Source organism: Cottoperca gobio, chromosome 17, assembly GCF_900634415.1.
Source record: "Cottoperca gobio chromosome 17, fCotGob3.1, whole genome shotgun sequence".
Lineage (NCBI taxonomy): Eukaryota > Metazoa > Chordata > Actinopteri > Perciformes > Bovichtidae > Cottoperca > Cottoperca gobio.
The window spans coordinates 4,627,655-4,648,273 of record NC_041371.1 but is presented as its reverse complement, the minus strand read 5'-3'; the positions used below and the strand labels follow the sequence as shown (position 1 = coordinate 4,648,273).

General features: G+C 41.1%; 2 protein-coding genes and 3 non-coding genes across 5 annotated transcripts; all 5 read right to left on the bottom strand.

Moving 5' to 3' along the window:
- Nucleotides 1–2,364: 2,364 nt before the first annotated feature.
- On the bottom strand, nucleotides 2,365–16,270 carry acadm (acyl-CoA dehydrogenase medium chain). The gene is given in 13 exon segments (XM_029453022.1): nucleotides 2,365–2,903; nucleotides 3,006–3,179; nucleotides 3,181–3,255; nucleotides 3,371–3,466; nucleotides 3,938–4,078; nucleotides 4,459–4,567; nucleotides 4,732–4,862; nucleotides 5,284–5,364; nucleotides 5,478–5,578; nucleotides 5,859–5,928; nucleotides 6,149–6,246; nucleotides 6,951–7,050; nucleotides 16,255–16,270. Coding segments are annotated over 13 exon segments (1,263 nt in total). The 5' UTR covers nucleotide 16,270; the 3' UTR covers nucleotides 2,365–2,831.
- Nucleotides 12,952–14,785, bottom strand: LOC115022023 (40S ribosomal protein S8-like). The gene is made up of 4 exons (XM_029452805.1): nucleotides 14,761–14,785; nucleotides 14,392–14,567; nucleotides 13,794–13,923; nucleotides 12,952–13,106 (listed from the first exon to the last, which is right to left on the bottom strand). The coding sequence occupies exons 1-4, from the start codon at nucleotides 14,783–14,785 to the stop codon at nucleotides 12,970–12,972; spliced, it is 468 nt and encodes a 155-aa protein (XP_029308665.1). The 3' UTR covers nucleotides 12,952–12,969.
- LOC115023186 (small nucleolar RNA SNORD38) lies at nucleotides 13,493–13,561 on the bottom strand. Its single transcript, XR_003833999.1, has one exon. It is a non-coding gene; the product is annotated as a small nucleolar RNA SNORD38 (small nucleolar RNA).
- LOC115023185 (small nucleolar RNA SNORD38) lies at nucleotides 14,129–14,197 on the bottom strand. The gene has a single exon (XR_003833998.1). It is a non-coding gene; the product is annotated as a small nucleolar RNA SNORD38 (small nucleolar RNA).
- On the bottom strand, nucleotides 14,680–14,788 carry LOC115023190 (small nucleolar RNA SNORD46). Its single transcript, XR_003834003.1, has one exon. It is a non-coding gene; the product is annotated as a small nucleolar RNA SNORD46 (small nucleolar RNA).
- Nucleotides 16,271–20,619: the final 4,349 nt, after the last annotated feature.

Genomic DNA, 20,619 nt, shown 5'->3' with positions numbered 1-20,619 from the left:
GATTAAATATGCACCACTGAAAAAAAACATCAACACAAAAGATAGGGAGCCTCATTCATTGTTACCAACCTGGTCCACCAAATATATGGTGCATATTACCAAATAAATGTGTGTTAATATAAACAAATACTTTTAAATGACTTTAAAAAAAGTTTTGAATCTGTCTTTTAACTCCCACATAAAACAAATCTCAAGGACTGCCTTCTTTCATCTACGTAACATTGCAAAAATAACATCCTGTCTCAAAATGATGCAGAAAAACTAGTCCATGCATTTGTCCTCAGTCTCTCCCTGAGGTTTCTTCCATTGTTCCCCCTTTAATTATGGGGTTTCTTTTAGGAAGTTTTTCCTTGTGCGATGCGAGGGTGTAAGGACAGAGGGTGTAAGGACAGAGGGTGTAAGGACAGAGGGTGTAAGGACAGAGGGTCTGAGGACAGAGGGTGTAAGGACAGAGGGTGTAAGGACAGAGGGTCTAAGGACAGAGGGTCTGAGGACAGAGGGGTGTAAGGACAGAGGGTGTAAGGACAGAGGGTCTGAGGACAGAGGGTGTAAGGACAGAGGGTCTAAGGACAGAGGGTCTGAGGACAGAGGGTCTGAGGACAGAGGGTCTAAGGACAGAGGGTGTAAGGACAGAGGGTCTGAGGACAGAGGGTGTAAGGACAGAGGGTCTAAGGACAGAGGGTCTAAAGACAGAGGGTCTAGGACGAGGTGTAAGGACAGAGGTCTGAGGAGGGTGTAAGGACAGAGGGTCTGAGGACAGAGGGTGTAAGGACAGGTAGGAAGGGTGTAAGGACAGAGGGTCTGAGGACAGAGGGTGTAAGGACAGAGGGTTGTAAGGACAGAGGGTGTAAGGACAGAGGGTCTAAGGACAGAGGGTCTGAGGACAGAGGGTGTAAGGACAGAGGGTGTGTATCCTGTACAGTCTGTAAAGCTCACTGAGACAAATGTATAATTTGTGATATTGGGCTATACAAATACATTTGATTTGATTTGTTTGATTTAAAGTTTCATGAGGGTTAGGGTTAGTTGTGATTATCCTCGAGGTGAGGTCAAGTTTTAACAAATGATCTCACAATCAAAATGGGGATAATTGTCGGAATCTTCTAAAATGTGGTTTCCCCCATCTTGCGCCATCCTCGGGTCAAATGTTTTCTTTATGACCTGCAAAACTATTTGTATTTCCATCAGCCTCAGCTGCACTTTGTGTTCAGTGCTAATTAACACATGTTATAATGCTAACATGCTAACCTGAGATGGAGAGCACAGTAAGCTTTTTACCTGATGCACATCTGCACGCTAGCATTTAGTTTAAAGCGCTGCTGTGCAGAACCACGAGCGTGGTATTTAATATGTATTCCTTAAGTGTGCAGACGACACTGATTTGATCAAACAAAAGAGCGAATGACGCTGCCTCCCCGTGTAGGCAAAAGATGGCCTATGGAATAATAACTTGTGCAGCCTCCCGTCTCGTGCGCTCAACGATAACTGGACAGACTGCGTGATGGTGTCTTCATTAATCAGAAAGAATAGATACGTCTGGTCCTGCATGCATGTTTAAAATAATTACATTATTGGTTGCATTTCGGGAACATGAGATTATGTTAGATGAACTCAGAATAATTGTATTAATCCCACGGGGGAGTGGTAGAAACTAATCATTAGTGCTAACTGGCAACACACTGAAGTTCCTCGTGTAGTCTTTTACTCTTCCAGGTGTTTATAATCTTTATATATCTTTAATACTTTATATAGGTTGAGTTCGACGATGAGCTGGTCCGAGCACGTGAGGAGGGAATGGCCGTTTATTTCTATTATCGATGTCCACAAAAACCATGAGTTCTAGATTAAATGGAATTATACAGATTTAAAGTTTCATCTGAATATAATATAGTCAAAACGTGATAACTGTTAGTGACCACTGAACCACTGCGTCCTGTACATCCACACTTCTGCAGAGGTTCTATGATCAAGTGTAAATCTGATTATTATTTTGGATGTTGACAGAAACCCAGTTTCAGACAACATGCATTTTTACAGTTACAAGTATTATTAGACATATTCCTGTTTCTGAAACCCTCTGGTGAGAAACAGATTAAGATTAAATTGGTTCTGCCGTTCTGTGTCAGTCTGGGTAGGATGTCAGAAGCAGAAGGCATGCACTGGACATTTAGATAGAAAAATAATCTTCTTGATTTGACACGCTTTCACAGCTGTTCAAAAAGAACAAAATCAACACCATATTAAAGATTTAGCCACAAACGTTTGCTCTGTACTTATAAAGTCAACCATGTCCTAGTTTATTTACTGTAAGCTCTAATCTTCTTGGGGTCCATAAAAGGAAAATGCATAATAAAACATGCCGTCAACAGTCTGATACGTTTAATATCAGTACAAACAATATACATTATAATCTGAGCATTACATTCCTGGCTTCTTTCAAGGAGGAGTGGAGGGATGTCATTCACATCGTATACATTAGTTTGTGTGAGCAGTGATGCGTTTGTGCCTGGCTGCCAGTATGTACAACCCACAGAGGCTGGAGCCTGACAGGACAGTCATGTGATATTTCACCTGAATGCAGTGATTTGCAAGAAAAAACAAATATATATAAGGCAATAATTCTGGGCTGCATTTAGAAAAATACTATAGAAAGTTCTGATGTTCACATTAGAAAGGTTGACTGCAATGTGGGAAGTGAAGTGCCGTTAAGGCAAACAACATTTTGCAACTGTATCCTGATTGTAAAGAAGCAGATCTAACTCCAGGAACACACGTGTAGAATAGTTACAACATTAGTACATTTGAGCGAGGGCAAGTCAGCTGTGCAGAGTTCAGTTCTTGAATCTTCCCAGGTGTTCTCGGGCAATAATCATCCTTTGGATTTGAGCGGTGCCCTCGTAGATCTACAAAGAAAAACAGGTTTTGCCAATTACCTCCGTTAGCAGTGGTCAGGTGCACAACATGCAGAATCTTTCAAAACACACAGCCATTACATCATCACCCACCTGGTAGATCTTGGCGTCTCTCATCAGCTTCTCCACCGGGTAATCGCTGTTGAAGCCGTTGCCTCCAAATACCTGAACAGCGTCAGAGGCCACCTGGTTGGCGATGTCTCCAGCGAAGGCTTTGGCGATGGAGGCATAGTAAGTGTTTTTGCGGCCCTGGTCCACTTCCCAGGCAGGACCGCTGGTACGCCATCCTCGCCAACTCCACCTTCATCGCCATCTCAGCCAGGATGAAGGACACGGCCTGGTGCTGTGAAACAGGAAAACACAGGGGGGGCCGGTTGATCCTGGACTCAACTCTGAACTTTAAAGCCTGCGATGGAACATGTGGTTTTCTGCTGATGAAGATAATGCAGCAAACAAACCTCAGCAATAACTTTGCCAAAGGTCTTCCTCTCCAGTGCATATTTGGTAGCTTCTTCAAGGGCCCTCTGTGCCAGGCCGGTTGCTCCCGCTGCCACCTGCAAGTTAATTACATTAGTAAACATCAGTTACACGTCTGTGACCATTAAACATTACAAAGGCGTGAAATTGTTTGGTTGTAGCAATGATGCATTTATTATTATGTAAATATAAAGTAATGGGCACTTGCTATTAGTCTGTGGATAAGAAACACTTTTATATTTACAGATTTGACTGAATACCTGGAGCATTTATCAGTTTAAACTCATTTTCGCATGTCCACAAAAAGCCTAAGGTTGCATTTCCTGCTGCAAGAAGACACCGTTGACTAAAGTTCACTGTAACCAAGGTCCTGCTGCGACAAGGCCAGCTCATAAAATTAAAGTTAAAATAAAGAACTGCTGAACATTTTGCAGCTCTGACACGACCCATATACCCAGATCTTTGTACTCCTGATCCAGTTTGTAACACAAGAGACAGTTCTACATGGTGTTACCGATTTCAAATTCAGTTACAGTTAGAAGACTTACTGGTGGCCTCGTGTTGTCAAAGGCACCCATGGCAATTTTGAAGCCAGACCCCTCTGCGATCAGGACGTTCTCCTTCGGTATCCTCACGTCCTCAAATGTGATGCCTCTGGTATCAGAGCACCTCTGGCCCATGTTCAGCTCCTACAAGCACCAAAAATATTTTTCTGAAGTTTGGGATCATCCTGATGTTTCCCCATTATTTATAATCTCATTCTGTCCATTAATAATAATAATGATCCGCTGAAATCAAAGTCTCAGAGTGTTTTTCTATCCCAGCTGTTGGAGCACACATGTAACGTTGCACAATACAATTACATGTATTCCACATATAGATATGAAAAATTATTCAAAAACAATATTTGTTTCTTTAAGGAGCTCTAAGAGATGCACATTGAAGTTTGATCAGTCATAAAAATATTTAAAAATACAAGCTTACTCTTTCATAAACCATTTCCACCTTTGATACAATGTTTCTAACCAAGACAAATACTGATCATCTTATCTCATCATCCTCATCTTACCTTCCGTCCAATTTGAATTCCTGGAGTGTCAGCTTCCACAATGAAGCCAGTAAAAGCCTTGCCGGCAGAACATTTAGGATCTGCGTTAGTGCGGGCCAGGAGGAAGTACCTAGGAATAAGAGAGACGCATTAAAGGTCCAAAAACCTTCAGAGCAACAGATGTTTTTGTAAATCCTCTCGTCATGAAGGTTCAGATTTATTTGAACCAAACGGCACCATAAAGTGGAAACCGAGAATATATTCTTAGTGTACAATAAGAGCAATGGTACACACCAGTTAGCTTTCCCACCATTGGTGATCCACATCTTCTGCCCATTAACAACGTACTCGTCGCCCATCTTCACAGCTCGGGTCTTGATGCTGGCCACATCAGAGCCTGCCCCGGGCTCCGTCACACAGTACGCCTGCCGAGAACACACAACAGTACGTTAACGCCGTCAGATCTGATGCAAGATAGAGTTACCTTTTCTCATTTCTTTCGGCTGGTGTCCGCACAACTTAGTAAAGCAGTACTATGTGACAGTAATATGTCACGGCTTACGGTGCTCCCTTCACAAGAAGCCATTTGTTATAGGCGTTATAGGACAGACGGTGGAGGTGTTGCCTTTAAATGTGTGCACGATGAGTTTCATTTGCATCTCCAACCAAAGTTGCTGTATCTGTTGGATGTTTGCATGAATAAACAGAACAGAAACAGAAAATCCTCACATTTGAGAAACTGGATTGAGCAAATACTGAAATGATTATGTCATCAAGTAAAGAGTCGCCTTAAGCAAAAGTACATTTTCCACTGTGCAAACACATTCCCCCCACTTAAATACTTACACACATGAGTGGCTCCTCCATCATCCTTCCCAGGTATTTACTCTTCTGTGCCTCGCTGCCAGCTATAATAACAGGCATTTGCTGTGTGGGAGAAACAGATTGTTACAGATTATTATTGTTATTAAATCATGAAATATTGATTGTAGAAAATATCCATAATCTTCAGTGGAAACAGCTGATGAAGAACTACTTACTCCCAGAGAGTTTGCTTCGATAGCAGTCTGTACTCCAGTGCAGCCATAAGCCAACTCCTCTGTGATGAGGCAGTTATCAAAGATTGACAAGCCCATTCCACCTGAATACAAACAGGGACAAAGATCACAGGGTTTCTCAGTGTTTTGAAGCAGACTTTAATAAACCATCTCACCATCTGACATAATTAAACATTAACACACGTTAGCGGAGATGCCATGTCACAGCAAACTCATTATATATTTATTAATTGTGGCCATTGTCTACAAACTATATTGATGCGAGATGTGCCAGGATCTGTGTGTCCTCCCACAAAGGGGTCACCCAGGATGATGTTCTGCAAAAAGTTTAAGATATGTCAATAAAGCAAGAAAACAACATACCATATTTCTGTGGAATGTGGCCGTTCATCAAACCCAGCTCCCATGCTTTGGTGATGATGGGAAAAGGATACTGCAAAATGACAGAACATTTAAGAGTTAAGCAAACTTTGTTTCCCACTTTTTAAATCTGGGGGCTGAGACGAAAGCTATATACGGCACATTATAAGAGCTTATGACTTTTCAGGGGACATTAAGGCATTTGCACACAAAGTCACACAGATGCAGACAGACTCCCAAGTAAAGCTACATTTGATCTTGCATATACACGCTAATATGTTGTCTATACTCACTTCACCACTCCTGTCGTAGGCAGCTGCAACAGGGACGATCTCTTCACGGGCAAACCTCCTCGCCAGCTGTTGGAACTCTTTTTGCTGATCCGACAGCTCTGTGGGTCAAAGCAGCAAGAAGACCCATAATCAGCAACTTCAACACTATTGTCAAATCACAATAACTTGACTAATGCATAATGAATTATTTTACTAAACAAGTTGACACCAGCGGACCGTTTTAGCCGAGTTTGAAGCTCTGAGGCATCATATCTGTTTTGGACTATGTATATTTTAAAAAGTTATTCGTCGCTGTACTCATTCCTTCAGTCCATACTGGGTGTAAAGAAATCCCTTCCTAAAGCCATTTTAATGTAAATGATGGGAGATAAAGTCCTCTGTCCCTGTTCTGTGTGAAGATGAAGCCAATATGGTGCTTCAGGAGTCTTAAGTTAGTCAAATACCAACTTTATTTGACTAAGTTACAGACTGTTAGTACACAATTCCCTCAGGGAAAAGAACCGTGTTAAATAAATACAAATAAAGGATTTTACAGAAGACTACTCATCTCTGGAATAGCCTGCCAGAAGAGTGAAGGACATCACAATCTGTAAAATATCACCAAATTAATTAACATATTTTTGGCATTCTCCTAATCTTAATCCACTAAATACTGTATATATTTTTATCTACCCTCTTTTACTTGTTCCATGTTTATTGTATTGTTGTACCTTGTAATGCAACTTTGCATAAAAGGTGCCAGATATTACAACTTGTGAACATATGCTTTGAAATAATGTAAAGGTTTCTTCATCCTACTCACCAAATGAGAAGCCGAGGGATGCAGCGTTGGGAGTTGCAACGCTCGCTGCAGCACTGGAGCCCTGCAGCCGGATCCCAGACCGCACACTGGCTTTGAGAAACTGTGTGAGGAGGGGGACATAACATATGAAGTTAAACAGGACACCTCCATACCTTTTACTGTTTTAAGTAATAAGTCTGTAAAACAATAGTTGCTCCAGTTTGTGCCTTTCATTTACCATTACAGTCAAGTCCCAGAGCTTTCCCCTGAAACATATATACCCTATATTAAATCAATTGTTTAGTTCTGAAGTGAAGGCATTTTAAGACTCTTTAAAGACGCTTCTAACCATCTGGGTAAAAAAAAAAAAGTAAAAGATATTGTGAAGTAAATAAACTCCTGATTGTATTGTGTCACATTTAATGATTATCACATGTACCTCGTCCACCTCAATCAAAATGTATTATTGCACATGTATTTCTGCACAAATGAATAATGAGCACTGTATTAGTTATGAATGTGAAGCACTGTAGGTTCTCTTCAAAGAGTTTCAGGTCTACCTCCATCTCGTCACAACAAGACTGCCCACCAAGGGGCATAACCGTTTTCCAGTGCCAGATGCACCATTCAAAGAGATATGTATTGACTGTACAGACATGGGAGCCGAAAATGTGGTAAGAGGGTACAGATATGTTTTGGTAATGGTCGATCGTTTCACTAAGTGGATTGAAGCAATTCCCTGCAAAAAAAAGATGCCAATTCTGTAATCAAATGGTTAAAAAATGAACTCATACCAAGGTATGGAGTTCCACGTTGCATACGATCAGATAATGAGGACACACTTCACGAGCCATAAGCTTGAAGAAGTAGAAAAGTATTTTGGCATAACACACAAATTTGGGTCAGTATATCATCCGGCATCACAGGGTTTGGTAGAACGAGCTAATCAAACACTCAAAAGAAAACTTGCTAAAGCATGTTATGGTAACAAGTTAAAGTGGGTAGATGCCCTACCTTTGGCACTCATGTCAATGAGATCCTCACAAAGCAGTCAAACACATTTGTCTCCACATGAACTGTTAACCGGTAGACCAATACCTGGCCCTCCACGCGAAGGAGGGCACGGTCCTGTATTAGATCTATGGCAGATTGAGGCAGATGAATATGTCAAGGCTTTGGCTAAAATCATCGAAGTTTTGTCTACACAGGTGGAAGCAGCAGCAGAAAAACCTGACGAACTACCAGAGACTCCTGTTGGACCAGGTGATTGGGTAAGGGTCAAGGTCCATAAAAGAAAGTGGTCTGAACCTAGGTGGACTGGACCGTGGGAGGTGACAGAACGTACTTCACACGCGCTCCGGGTAAAAGGTAAAACAGGAGCTAATTGGCACCACCTCACACATTGTGTACCTGCACTGGCGCCTTCTCGCTGTTTAGCAGAAGTTAGACAAGATTTGAACCGGCTGGAACAAAACAGTACTGACTAATTGATTTGTGAATCTAGAATCAGCACCAGAGGATAAATTATCCTTAGATTAATCTAAGTTTCACTTGTCACAATTATTTGTTTGTCCGTCTAAGTGAGCAGATAAAACCAGTTAAAAATGCCACCAATAAAAGACAAAAAAGCGAAGGTAATAGTGTACCAGAAAATCTCTCTGTGGGGAGACCCTCGGATGATAGCTGGGTTAGCACTGCTCACAATTGTTATAGTGCTCCCCTTGACACTGAGCGTAGGAAGTAAGGAACCAAGCAATAGAGTAGCTAATCTTTGCCCAAATGAAGCTTACTACACACCAGACAATCTGACAACTAAACAAATCCAAGATGTGACTGAACGATTCCCTAATGAGACTGCACCCCCTAACACCATACTAACGCGACGAGTGAGACGCATGAGAAACAACGAAGCCGTAGATATTAAGGAAGGTGGGATTACCGTTACAGTAGAGAGAGACAAGATCACCTCGTTTGAATTTGATGTAAACACCATGATGTCTGCTAATGGCTTCAAATGGAACACACATTGCGATTCCAACAAAGCCAAGTATCTGTGTAGGCCTCCCTGTCATTATCCCGATGTGTTTGCACACTCAAACGGGGGATGGATTAATCTAGACCACCCCTTGGTTGAAAAATGGAGAATCATTAAACGAAGCCCATGTAAATGCAGTGAAAGTGAACCACCTAATCCTAATCCTGATCCAAGAACTCTGCCCGGTAATGGGCATCCGACAAATTGTAACCCTGTGGTCATCACAGTTTTCCACCCTGAACTCTCTGATTCTGGCCTGTACTATTTAGGGATATCAAAGAATCCCAAAGACCCACTGTTCATGTTTTGGTTGAAGGTAATAGAGCCAAGCTTAATCCCTCTTGAGAAAAAGACCCAGAAAACGTACACCGGACTAGCAAGGAAGAAAATGAGTGTGACTTATCTGAACATCACTAATCTTAAAGAAACAATGGCAGTGGAGACAGGATATCAGGACAGAAATGCATGGATGGATTGGGTGAGATACTCCGTTGAACAGAGTAGTCAAGCAAACTGTGTTGCATGCGCCGCTGCTAGACCTAGTTTAGCTACTATTCCATTTCCATTGAATCTGAGTAATGACCCAGCAGGTCTCCAGTGTATGTATGCTTTGTACACTCTTGTCAGTCCAGCAGGATGCACCTCTCTGGCCCTGTTGTATCCAGTGACCAGAATTGACTTCATTCCACCTCATTTTTCGGCCTATGAAGGCGATTATGAGTGTATCACCAAGACCAGTGGCGCAGGCACTCAGGTAGGGACATTTGAAATGGTGTAATTCCACTCTAAGGGTTTCCCACGGAGGGATGTTGTTTGGAGCAAAGATGTCTGTCATGGAATTTGCCAGAGCTGACGTATGGTGGTACTGTGGTACAAACACTTTGTATCCAGCCCTACCGCCAGACTGGGTAGGTACCTGTGCATTGGTACAGTTGGTAATGCCTTTCTACATCCTGCCAATCTCTGCTGAAGAACTTTCCGGTCTGTCTAGTGGGAATGAGCTCCTGAGTCGAGCTAAACGTTCTATTCCCAGTGGAAGTTTCAGCTCCTCAATTTACATGGACTCCATGGGAGTACCACGTGGTGTCCCTGACGAATTCAAAGCTAGAAATGAAATTGCAGTGGATTTTGAGTCCATTTTCGTTCGAGTGACTGTCAACAAAAATGTAGCTTGGATTAATTACCTTTATTACGACCAGCAGAGATTCGTAAACAACACCGTAGATGCTTTCACTGGAGTGCATGAGCAATTAGGGATGACTAGCCTGATGTCATATCAGAACAGAATTGCATTAGACATGTTGTTGGCTGAAAAAGGGGGTGTCTGCAAATTGTTTGGATCTATGTGTTGTACTTTCATCCCAAATAACACAGTCCCTGATGGATCCATTACCAGAGCCTTGGAAGGACTCAGCGCACTCAGCAAAGAGCTAGCCTCAAACAGTGGGGTAGAGAATTACTTCACAAGCTCCATGGAGCGTTGGTTTGGTCAGTATAAGATGATGGTGTTGAGCAGTTCTGTTGATCAGTACCGATAACTGATAGGTATACTAATCCTGTGTGGATGTTGCTGCATCCCATGCATCCGCACCCTAACCACTAAACTGATCACCACCGCCCTGACCAAAGAGAGAGCTGAAGCAGGTCAGTTTTTGATGCACGGAGAAGGCGAGTTCCTCTTAGATCATCTCACAGAGGAGGAACTACAAAGCCTGCAGGTAGATGCTTTCGTGTGAATAAATTCCACTAAATGATCACTCCTGCCATGCCTCAGCTACTGATTTTACTGTAGTTAGTCTCACACTGTAGGTACAGTCTAATACAGTTACCTCAGTCTTACATAGACATTGCAAGTTACCTATATTTACAGTCTTTTACTGATGTTCCAGGTATACTGAGATTTACTGTTTTTCTATTGTTTTTTATTGATGTCATAAGTGTACTGAAATTTACAGTCTTATACCAAAAGTGTTTTTATAAAAAGTGAAGCTAAAAGGGATTTTTATACTGGAATAAAAAGTAAAACTAAAGGTATTTTTTATTAAAGACAAAGCTATTACTAAAGGTATTTTTTATTAAAGACAAAGCCACATTACCGAAGGTATTTTTATTCTTATTTTTATAAGTCATTGTGCTCTAATTCAGGTACGTCTTTGATTGAAATAAAAACCAAACAACTAAGAATGTATTCTTTCATACCATATGCTGTATTCTTGCACCAATTGGTGCTTTATATTTACTGAATGATATACACCATAATGGTGTGTACGGAGGGAATTTGTGACGTAAATAAACTCCTGATTGTATTGTGTCACATTTAATGATTATCACATGTACTCGTCCACCTCAATCAAAATGTATTATTGCACATGTATTTCTGCACAAATGAATAATGAGCACTATATTAGTTATGAATGTGAAGCACTGTAGGTTCTCTTCAAAGAGTTTCAGGTCTACCTCCATCTCGTCACAACAAGACGGCCCACCAAGGGGCATCACATGGACCAATGAGGGACAACGACACCATAATATAGCAAAATGTTAATGTTTTTGTACCACTTTTACCAACAGACAGCTAACTGGCTCTTTATTGATTCGGACTGTGGACTTGGTGTGTGAAAGTGTCCTCGGCTGAGGGTATTTTTGAAATGCTGTCATCATCACTTTAAATAAATAAGTATCTTGATCAACTCGAAGTTTACTGGATTCATTTGAAAGGCAATCACAGCGCCCTTAGGGCTTCAAAACCCAACACTATGAATACAATAAAAAGACAAACTAAAACTGTATTTCCTATCCAGCCATTAGGAAATGACAAACACGCACCCTTGCTCTTTTGACAACAATTAAGTACCGGTAACATTTGTATAGACAAACATAACTTGAGGAATCATTTTAGATCCACAGCTCAAATTTGATAAACAAGCAAAGAAAGTTTCAAAAAGTGTAAACCAGATTGTGATTTCCCTTCAGTAAGTTTGCTGAACGACCTTCATTGTTCTTCAAAGATAACCAGGTAGCTGATTATTATTACAATAAGACGTGTTTAGCTCGATACACCTAGCTTCATGCTAAGTGTTAGCTGGTGGTAGTACCCGAGAGGACAGACGTAGCTGTGTAATAACGGCGGTTTGAAATGTGTTATAACCGTTGACGCTGTAAGCTAACGTTAGCCAGTGACGTGGTTTAACGCTTACATTTGATTAAAGCGTAACATTAACACATTACAACAAGCTGCGTCGAAACATCTTCAGTTAACAAACGATATGCTGATGGATTAAAGGTCATTGAAAGACACGTACCTTGTTGAGCAGCATTGTAGTGTCGCTATTGCACAATTCGCATCACCATACTGGGCTCTAACGCAACCTTTGTCCTATATATATGCATGTGCAGCCAATCATAGCAGAGGGATTGATCACGTGTCGAATTCTCGGCACGCGGAAAATGACTTTTACCCCAGTTTGTTACCTACTTACATATAGTGTTCAGGTACTATGATATAAACTGTTTGCCCGTGCCAATTTGTCATGACTGTCTCATAGTACATTTTCTAAATGTTTTGTCCCTTTTGATAGAAAATAGCATTGGTGTGCTATCACTCCATCATTACAATTTCCCCATGTTTTACAAATAGAGCCAGTATTAAAGAGTGAAAGTCATATATTATTGTAAATATTGTCATTTTTATGACACTGAGGAAAACAGAAGTTGACCTTTGACACTGCAATAGGGTCAATTCTGGAAGCCTTTGCAGATGCCCTTATAACCAACTTCATATTTATCTGATGTGTGTATGGATAGTTCCATCATAAAGAGCTTTAAAATTATATATTAAATAAATAACATTCATTTAAAAACACAGAATAGCAGCCTGATCAGATTTCAGTTACAGCTAGTTAGGCTGTAGGAGCCAAGATCAAACAAATAATGCAATAGAGTTTACCATCAGCACTACACTGAGAAAGTAAAGAAGACAGTGGTCAGTTGTGGGGCGTTTGGATTTTATTGACATATCAAAGAGCTGTACATCCATTTGCCTTTCTTGGCCTTGATCTTCCTCAGGTAGAACTCGAGCTCCTTGCCTTCCAGGATGTAGCCGTCTGCTCTGCCGCACTGGCCGGGTATGGATGCGATGCAAGCTGCAGAAGGGAAGAGAGGAAACATGATCAGCTGAGGTGGCAGTTGTGCTCAAGTCAAATAACCATTTTTATTTTAAATAGAATATTATCCCTGTAGCTTTAACCTTTTTCTACATGCACGTCGTCTTTAAAAATAAGAATTTGTAGGTTAACACCATTGAAAATGTCATTTATAAGAGAGACACTTTCCATTATTGCTCTTCAGCGATACAAATCCACACTGAGGCATTCCAGTAGAAAAACAGTCTTCTGTCACCACTAAACAGCCAGGTTCCTTACTTGAGGCAACGCACGAGGCATGAAAGGCATAATATTTGACTTCCTTTCCTAGATGTTATCCCCCTGACTGAATTAAGACTGCAGCAGATGTCTGTAGGCAACAGGTCTTTCTCAGAGTCACTGTTATCGTCACTTTCATTCAGTAGCAGAACTGGACAAAGTTATCTTCATGGAAAGATCAGACATCACTTTATAATACAGCAGTCATCAAAAGAAGATCTTTTAATGGTGTCATCTTGTGACCTTGTTGTACCTGAAGACTATTTTGTATTCAAACAAAGTGCATTAATTATTTAGGTACTTCTACAGCCGAACTTTACAAACGGCATGTGGTCTGACGCACTCAAGTCTTCATAAGTAAAGATTTCAGGACAGCTACTAACGTAGAACAGATATGTTGACACTCACCAAGAAGTTTTCCCTGCTGGAACTGCTCCTCCAAGAGGGTGCTGATCTTTGCCGTCTTTTTACGCTCATCGTACTTTTTCTGGGTCCTCTTTGACCTCTTTTTGTTCAGGACCTCTTCCTCCTCAGGAGTCTAAGACGGGGGAATAGATCTCATTACATCATAATACAGGGGTGCCATTAAAATATTGTGATATAATGGGATACCGTGAGCAAGGATATATAAATTATTTTGAATCTAATTCAGGAAAACTCATTATAAAACACACCTCCATATACAGTTTAGCTGCTGAGCAACACTGTGGTTTAATTTAACACTGCAGTGTAGGTGGCACATCTTTCTCAGAGTCACTGTTATCGTCACTTTCATTCAGTAGCAGAACTGGACAAAGTTATCTTCATGGAAAGACATGCACCTGGTCTGACAGCAATGTATGAATGGCTTCTTTTTGTAGATCAGACAAAACCAAAAGATGCACCAAGTTAGCTTCTACCCACCTGATAGCAGCCCCACTGAGTTTATACAAACAATGCCAAGACAAAAGTATTTCGCCAAACTGAATAAAAACAGGTGTAAAGACATTTGCTTTCTTCCACATACCAGCTTGGCTCCCTTCTTGCGTCCCAGAGGAGTGGCAAAGTGGGCCTCATACCACTGCCTGTAGGGAAGGCTGTCGACGAGGACGATGCAGTTCTTCACCAGGGTCTTGGTTCTGACCAGCTCGTTGTTGGAGGCATTGTAGACCACATTAATGATGCTGGTCTTACGTGTGCAGCCTGTGTAGACAATGTCAAGATCTGTTAGTAAAAGCAATAAACAATAGTATTGCAAGTTATTTTTTCCTAGGACTCAGGTTGTGTGTATAAAAACTGCATTCTGATGTACTGAAGCATGTCAGAGTAACTATGACAAAGTCCTGGCATTGGTAAGTCAAAAACTTTGATCCAAAACGGCTCAAAATTGACAAACCTAAGGTCACTTTTTCATCACCCATGCTTCGTCACATCAAGTTGGTTTAAAGGCAGGGGTTCACTGATTTGACTTACTTTTGTGTTTGCAGGAGGGCGACCAAGCTCATACTTCCTTTTCTTGTGGTAGGGCTTTGCGTTTACCGCCGGTTTTGCGGCGTTTATGCCAGTTATCCCTCGAGATACCTGAATGACAAAAATATGGGAGAACGAACCAGGAGTTAGTGACAACTCACAGGACATTAACAACACAAGATGTTCTATGCTTGAGCAATCAGTTCTCCAAGGTAGGGGTTGTCCACAATTTGAAATTTGGTTTCCGCTTAAAGAGTTTCATCATCTTGCTCAAGTCAAAGTTCTCTTGTTGGCTGAACAGTTTTTTTCCAAACTGATTTACATTATTGAAGAGTAAGTTTAAATGACTTCAAGAAATAAAATAATGGTACTTGCTCATCTAGCTTTTGTGAAAGGAATAGTTCTTGGATTTGCCTCAACTTTACCACAATGCTAACAAATCCTAGTTATGTCAGCAACAACCCTGCACTAATGACTAGCTTTAATAAAGTGTGCTTTAATGCATCTTGTTGCATCCAGTTTACCTTTTACCTCACCATTCTAATCTATTACCTTTCAAAGACCATGGGGAAATGGATTTAGGGCGTTTAAGAGCTCTAATTTACTACAGAAATGTGTCATCTTAAGGAAATAAGAGGCCATATAATGACACCACCATAGCATAACGGCAAGCTCATTTTTAGATGTTAATCCTGCTAACGCTAACATGCTACACTTAACTCACCTCGTGCAGTTAAAACCTCGCAAATTACTCCTGAACGGCTGACATGTAGAGTATAAATCGCTGAATGTTTAAATAATATAAAGTCCCTACAAGCAGTTTTTTAGCACACTTCAGCACTAGAAGCTAACGAGCGCAGCCATCTTGGAGCACTTCAGACATCCTTTTCAAAAACACGTGTAAAAGTCCAACTCGGGACAAGAGTTGAAAGTTAGCTATGAACTCTGCAGCAAATCAGTTTCATGCTCTGTGTTGGAACTATGTTAAACTGCATCGTACCCATCAAATAAAAATAAACTAATTCAAAATATGGTCACTGTTTAGTGTTAATTATGCACCAATACTCAAAAGCAAATTCCTTGCATGTAAAACAAACTCTTGATCGTAAGCCAGATTGGGATTTCCCTTCAGTAAGTTTGCTGAACGACCTTCATTGTTTTGCAAAGATAACCAGGTAGCTGATTATTATTACAAAAAGACGTGTTTAGCTCGATACACCTAGCTTCATGCTAAGTGTTAGCTGGTGGTAGTACCCGAGAGGACAGACGTAGCTGTGAAATAGACGGCGGTTTGAATTGTTATAACCGTTGACGCTGTAAGCTAACGTTAGCCAGTGACGTGGTTTAACGCTTTCATTTGATTTAATCGTAAAACTATAAATATATGTTGGTGAATCAAAGGCCATTAAAAGATACGTACCTTGTTGAGCAGCATTGTTATGCGTCGCTAGAGCTCAATCCGCTTAAACAGACCTGGTAACGGCACAGCCTTTCATTTTATATTTATATGCGCAGCCAATCATAGCCGAGGGATTGATCACGTGTCGAATTCTCGGCACGCGGAAATGACAAGGTCCCATGATGTCTCAGAGGATTTTCTAAATGTTTTTGCTCCTTTTGATGGAAAATAATAGCACTGGTGTGCTATCACTCCCTTTTCCATCTCTCCATCGTTACAATTTCCCCATGTTTTACAAATAGAGCCAGTATTAAAGAGTGAAAGTCATATATTATTGTAAAGATTTGACTTTAATCCACCAGACACATTTTTATGACACTGAGGAAAACAGAAGTTCACCTTTGACCTCTAACGCTGCAATAGGGTCAATTCTGGAAGCCTCTGCAGATGCCCTTATAACTAACTTCATATTGATCTGATGTGCGTATGGATAGTTCCACCATAAAGAGCTTTACAATTAATTATATACTAAATTAATAACAACAATGACAACATATTTATCAAAATAAACCTAATTATTTGCATTTTGTTTCTAATAGAATATTCCGAATATTTCATTTTCTGTTATTGTCGTATTGCTGGATGTCCCTCAAGTTACATGGAGAGTGGATTTCACTAATTCTACAACAGGTTTAAAGATTGTCTTTAAAGCAGGTGGTTGTTATTTACAAAGTTGATGTTGTGGTTATTACATTGTTTAATCAGCCACTTTGCTTAGTTCTGATTAGTATCCACCGCTGAAGGGCAGTTGAAAGGATTTCAATGACTTGTATCCAGTGGTGGATTATTTGAGTAGAACTACTTTATTACTTGACTTAAGTACTATTATTGATTATTTGGACATTAATTGATTGCTTGCTACAAACTAATGGATCACACAGTATTCCTCCCTGACTATACCACTACAAAAATGTAATTTAATTTTGGTGTCTAAGTCATAATTAGGTTTGTACTTTTACTTTTCGTAATTAAGTATTTTCAAGAGGAAATACTTAGACACAATACAGGTGCCAGCATAACACCAGGCCAAGGGCAACAACACCAAAGAATGGCAGGGCGTCCAAAAATACAGATTTCCTGCAAAACTTAAAGGTTCAATGTGTAAGATATGCCAGAATTTAAACTTAAAACATTAAAACATTTAATTAACATTATCAACAAAACGTTAAGAGGTAACAGTGTTGACGTCATGTCAAAGATATATCTACTGAAATTAGCATGCTAACTGACTAGTGCCGCTCCGTCCAGTATGTAATACCACTTGTTCCTCTAGAGGTGATAGTGAGTCACTGTAGCGCCAGTCTGACCTCAGTACAGAGGGAGAAGAAGCACAGCTGCCTGACCATGGATGTATAGATCGTGTGCATGTGACATCACGCTTATTTCCCAACCATTCAGCCATCTTGGTTGTATATACACAACAAAGACGGCGCCCGTTCACGTGTGAGTTGCTGCAACGCTTCGTAATTTTCTTTGTATTTAAACGTCTAAGATTGAAAGAAAATGCCCATCGTGTGCGCAGTGCATAATTGTGGTAATAACGCTACTCGTGACCCAGAGAAACGGTTCTTTAGATTTCCTAAAATCGTCAAAAACAACGATCCACAAAAGAGGGATGAATTACTGTCTACTGAACGCCGTAAACTGTGGTTTAGCAAAACATAACTCAATTCAAAAAAGCACAATTCACCCGTGTGTGTGGCGTCCACTTTATATCTGGTAAGAGCTCATGCTAAAGCTATGTTTTCAATGTTTATGTTAAACATTTGTGCTTATGATATACCCGAACACTGTAAGACCTTACTTCTCGTCACTAGGAGAAGCGGCAAAGCTTTATGACAGCAGCCATTTGCTCTTTTCTTCTGTGCATGTTTGTGTTTGGCTTATTCTTGAGACTACTTCACTTGTGAAAAGCAAAGCACCAATGTGAGAACATGCTTCGCTTAATCCAGCCATACAATCACAGTGTGCGAGGATAACATCGCCGCTCTTCTCACTCACAAACCACGGCTTGAGCGGTGTATCTCCAGCTCTTTGAGAGTGATTTACACGGGCATGGACGAGCACCCTGTCATCTTTCACTGGTTTGGTAAGAAGACTACCAACCCAGCCAGAAACAAAGACATTAGAAGCATCTAAGATCTCGTATGCCTTCGTTTGTGCGTTGGTCGCCCACGACGTTTGTAGCACAAGGTAGTTCACAATATCCGGATATTCAATCGGCGGTAATGAATCTAAATCCTCAATATAATCCAACGGCTTCAGCGTGTACGGGTCACGGCCGCACATTTGGACTTTTCCTCTGAATCTTGCCTTTGCAGAGGATCCAGAGAGTCACAATACTTTGAAGAAGTCGGAGTTGTATTGTTGTTGTTGTTGTTCGCTTTAGACGCCATTGTTGATTTGTTTTCCAACCAACATGGCGTCGCACGCATACGTCACACAGTTTTGTCTCGTGTTTGCACACTACCTATTGTGCCTGACTCGCTTGTAAATATTACAGCCATGTTCTGTGTCTGTTTTATAGTTTGTTTATTGGATTACATTCAAAGTGGCAGAAACGAGAAAACCACCTGCACCACCTCGCTTCGTCCTCACAGCCGGGGAAGTGCAGACTCCCTGTTGCTGCTGTTACACAGGTCCACCAGCCCGCTGTGACTGCAGTGCTGAGGCTTGTTCTGGCTCTTCGGCCACTGACTGGGGCTCTGTCTGACTCTCTCTGCCGACCTCTCTCCTCCCCTGGCGGGCTGCTCTCCAGGCTGCGCCGCTACCGGGAAGACGACACAAATATGCGGGTCGTTTTCTCGTTTCTGCCACTTTGGATTTAGTCCATTAAACAGACTAACGTAACGTTACAGGGACTACAGCCCCGGTTAACATTAGTGCCCAGTGAACACAGATGGATCAGCCCCACATGAAGATTATAAAACAGCAGTGTTTTTTGACCAGCACTCAGAATTTCAGCAGTTTGGTCGCATTATACAGGAGTAAATGCAATACACAATATAAAGAATACATTAGAAGTGACATACTGGCCCTTATTTATTTGGAGCAGGTGGCTCAGAATTACACATTGAACCTTTTAAATTACTCTAGCCCAGGGGTGCCCAAAAGGTCGATCCGGTAGATCGCGAGTGTAGTGCGGACAGATCGCGCTCCGTTCAAAAGATAATATAAACAGTTTTTAGATGATAGCCTATCATCTACCCCCCTCTATTAGGGGGAAAGTCCTGCAGAGATTTCGAGAGCTCTGTCTGGAGGTAAGGGAGTTTCTCCTTGTCAATAAAATGCAATTTATGCCCTCAAAGCCCCCCTTTGCTTTACTCGAGCCAATTGCTACATGTATGTGCTACCCATGTAGGGAAGATATTGAAGTTGATTCTCCTGCATCAAAAATGGCCTCCCTGTTTCACCTGAACTCATCTGCAGTGGAGGATGAGATGCTGACACGACAGGCTGACATTCACCTGAAGTTAGTCCCACAATGGGGAAATAACAAGAAAGTAAAGTAGCATGTACACAATAATTAAATAGAATAAAATAGAGTAACAGTAGTATAAGTACAGAGTCGTTGATAAAAAGCTGTTCAGGTGATAATTGCACAATAGTCCAGGGCTCATGGACAGTTTTGGAACTTACTCACAGAGGAAAAGTACCCAAACATGAGGACATGTGCTCCCTCCTTGACTGCATTATTTGGCTCTACTTGTTTAAGCGAGTCAGCCTTCTCTCATCATCAGAGTAAGCCCTCAATATTTGGGGAATTGAGGGAGAGAGGAAGAGGAGAGCTGCGCAGTACCGCAGTACCACAGAAGAAGCAGAAAGGGCTTCAAGATGGCTGTTGCTCAAAAGAGGGGAGCCACAGAGTCAATATTAGCTAGACATCTGGACACAAGCCGGGTCTGACTGGGTCACCTGGAGGAGGGTGTATGATAGAGACCTGAAACACCTGATGATGTCCAGATGCATCAGTACATCTCAATAAATTAGAATATCGTGGAAAAGTTCATTTATTTCACTAATTCAATTCAAAAAGTGAAACTCATATATTATATGGATCATTACACACAAAGTGAAATATTTCAAGCCTTTATTTGTTTTAATCTTCATGATTAGGATTCACAGCTAATGAAAACCCAAAAATCAGTATCTCAGAAAATTTGATTACATAAGACCAATAAAAAAAAGAAAAAGGATTTCTAATACAGAAATGTCGGCCTTCTGAAAAGTAAGTTCATGTGTCTGCACTCAGTACTTGGTTGGGCCTCCTTTTGCATGAATTACTGCATCAATGCGGCGTGGCATGGACGTGATCAGCCCGTGGCG

Excerpts from the sequence above, each read along its gene's own strand:
- LOC115022023 (XM_029452805.1), bottom strand. The coding sequence starts at position 14,785 with ATGGGTGATGAAAAAGTGACCTTAG. Across the intron at positions 14,568-14,760 it reads TGATGAAAAAGTGACCTTAG|GCTGCACACGTAAGACCAGC; the intron begins GTTTGTCAATTT and ends TTGTCTACACAG. Across the intron at positions 13,924-14,391 it reads GCAAGAAGGGAGCCAAGCTG|ACTCCTGAGGAGGAAGAGGT; the intron begins GTATGTGGAAGA and ends CCCCCGTCTTAG.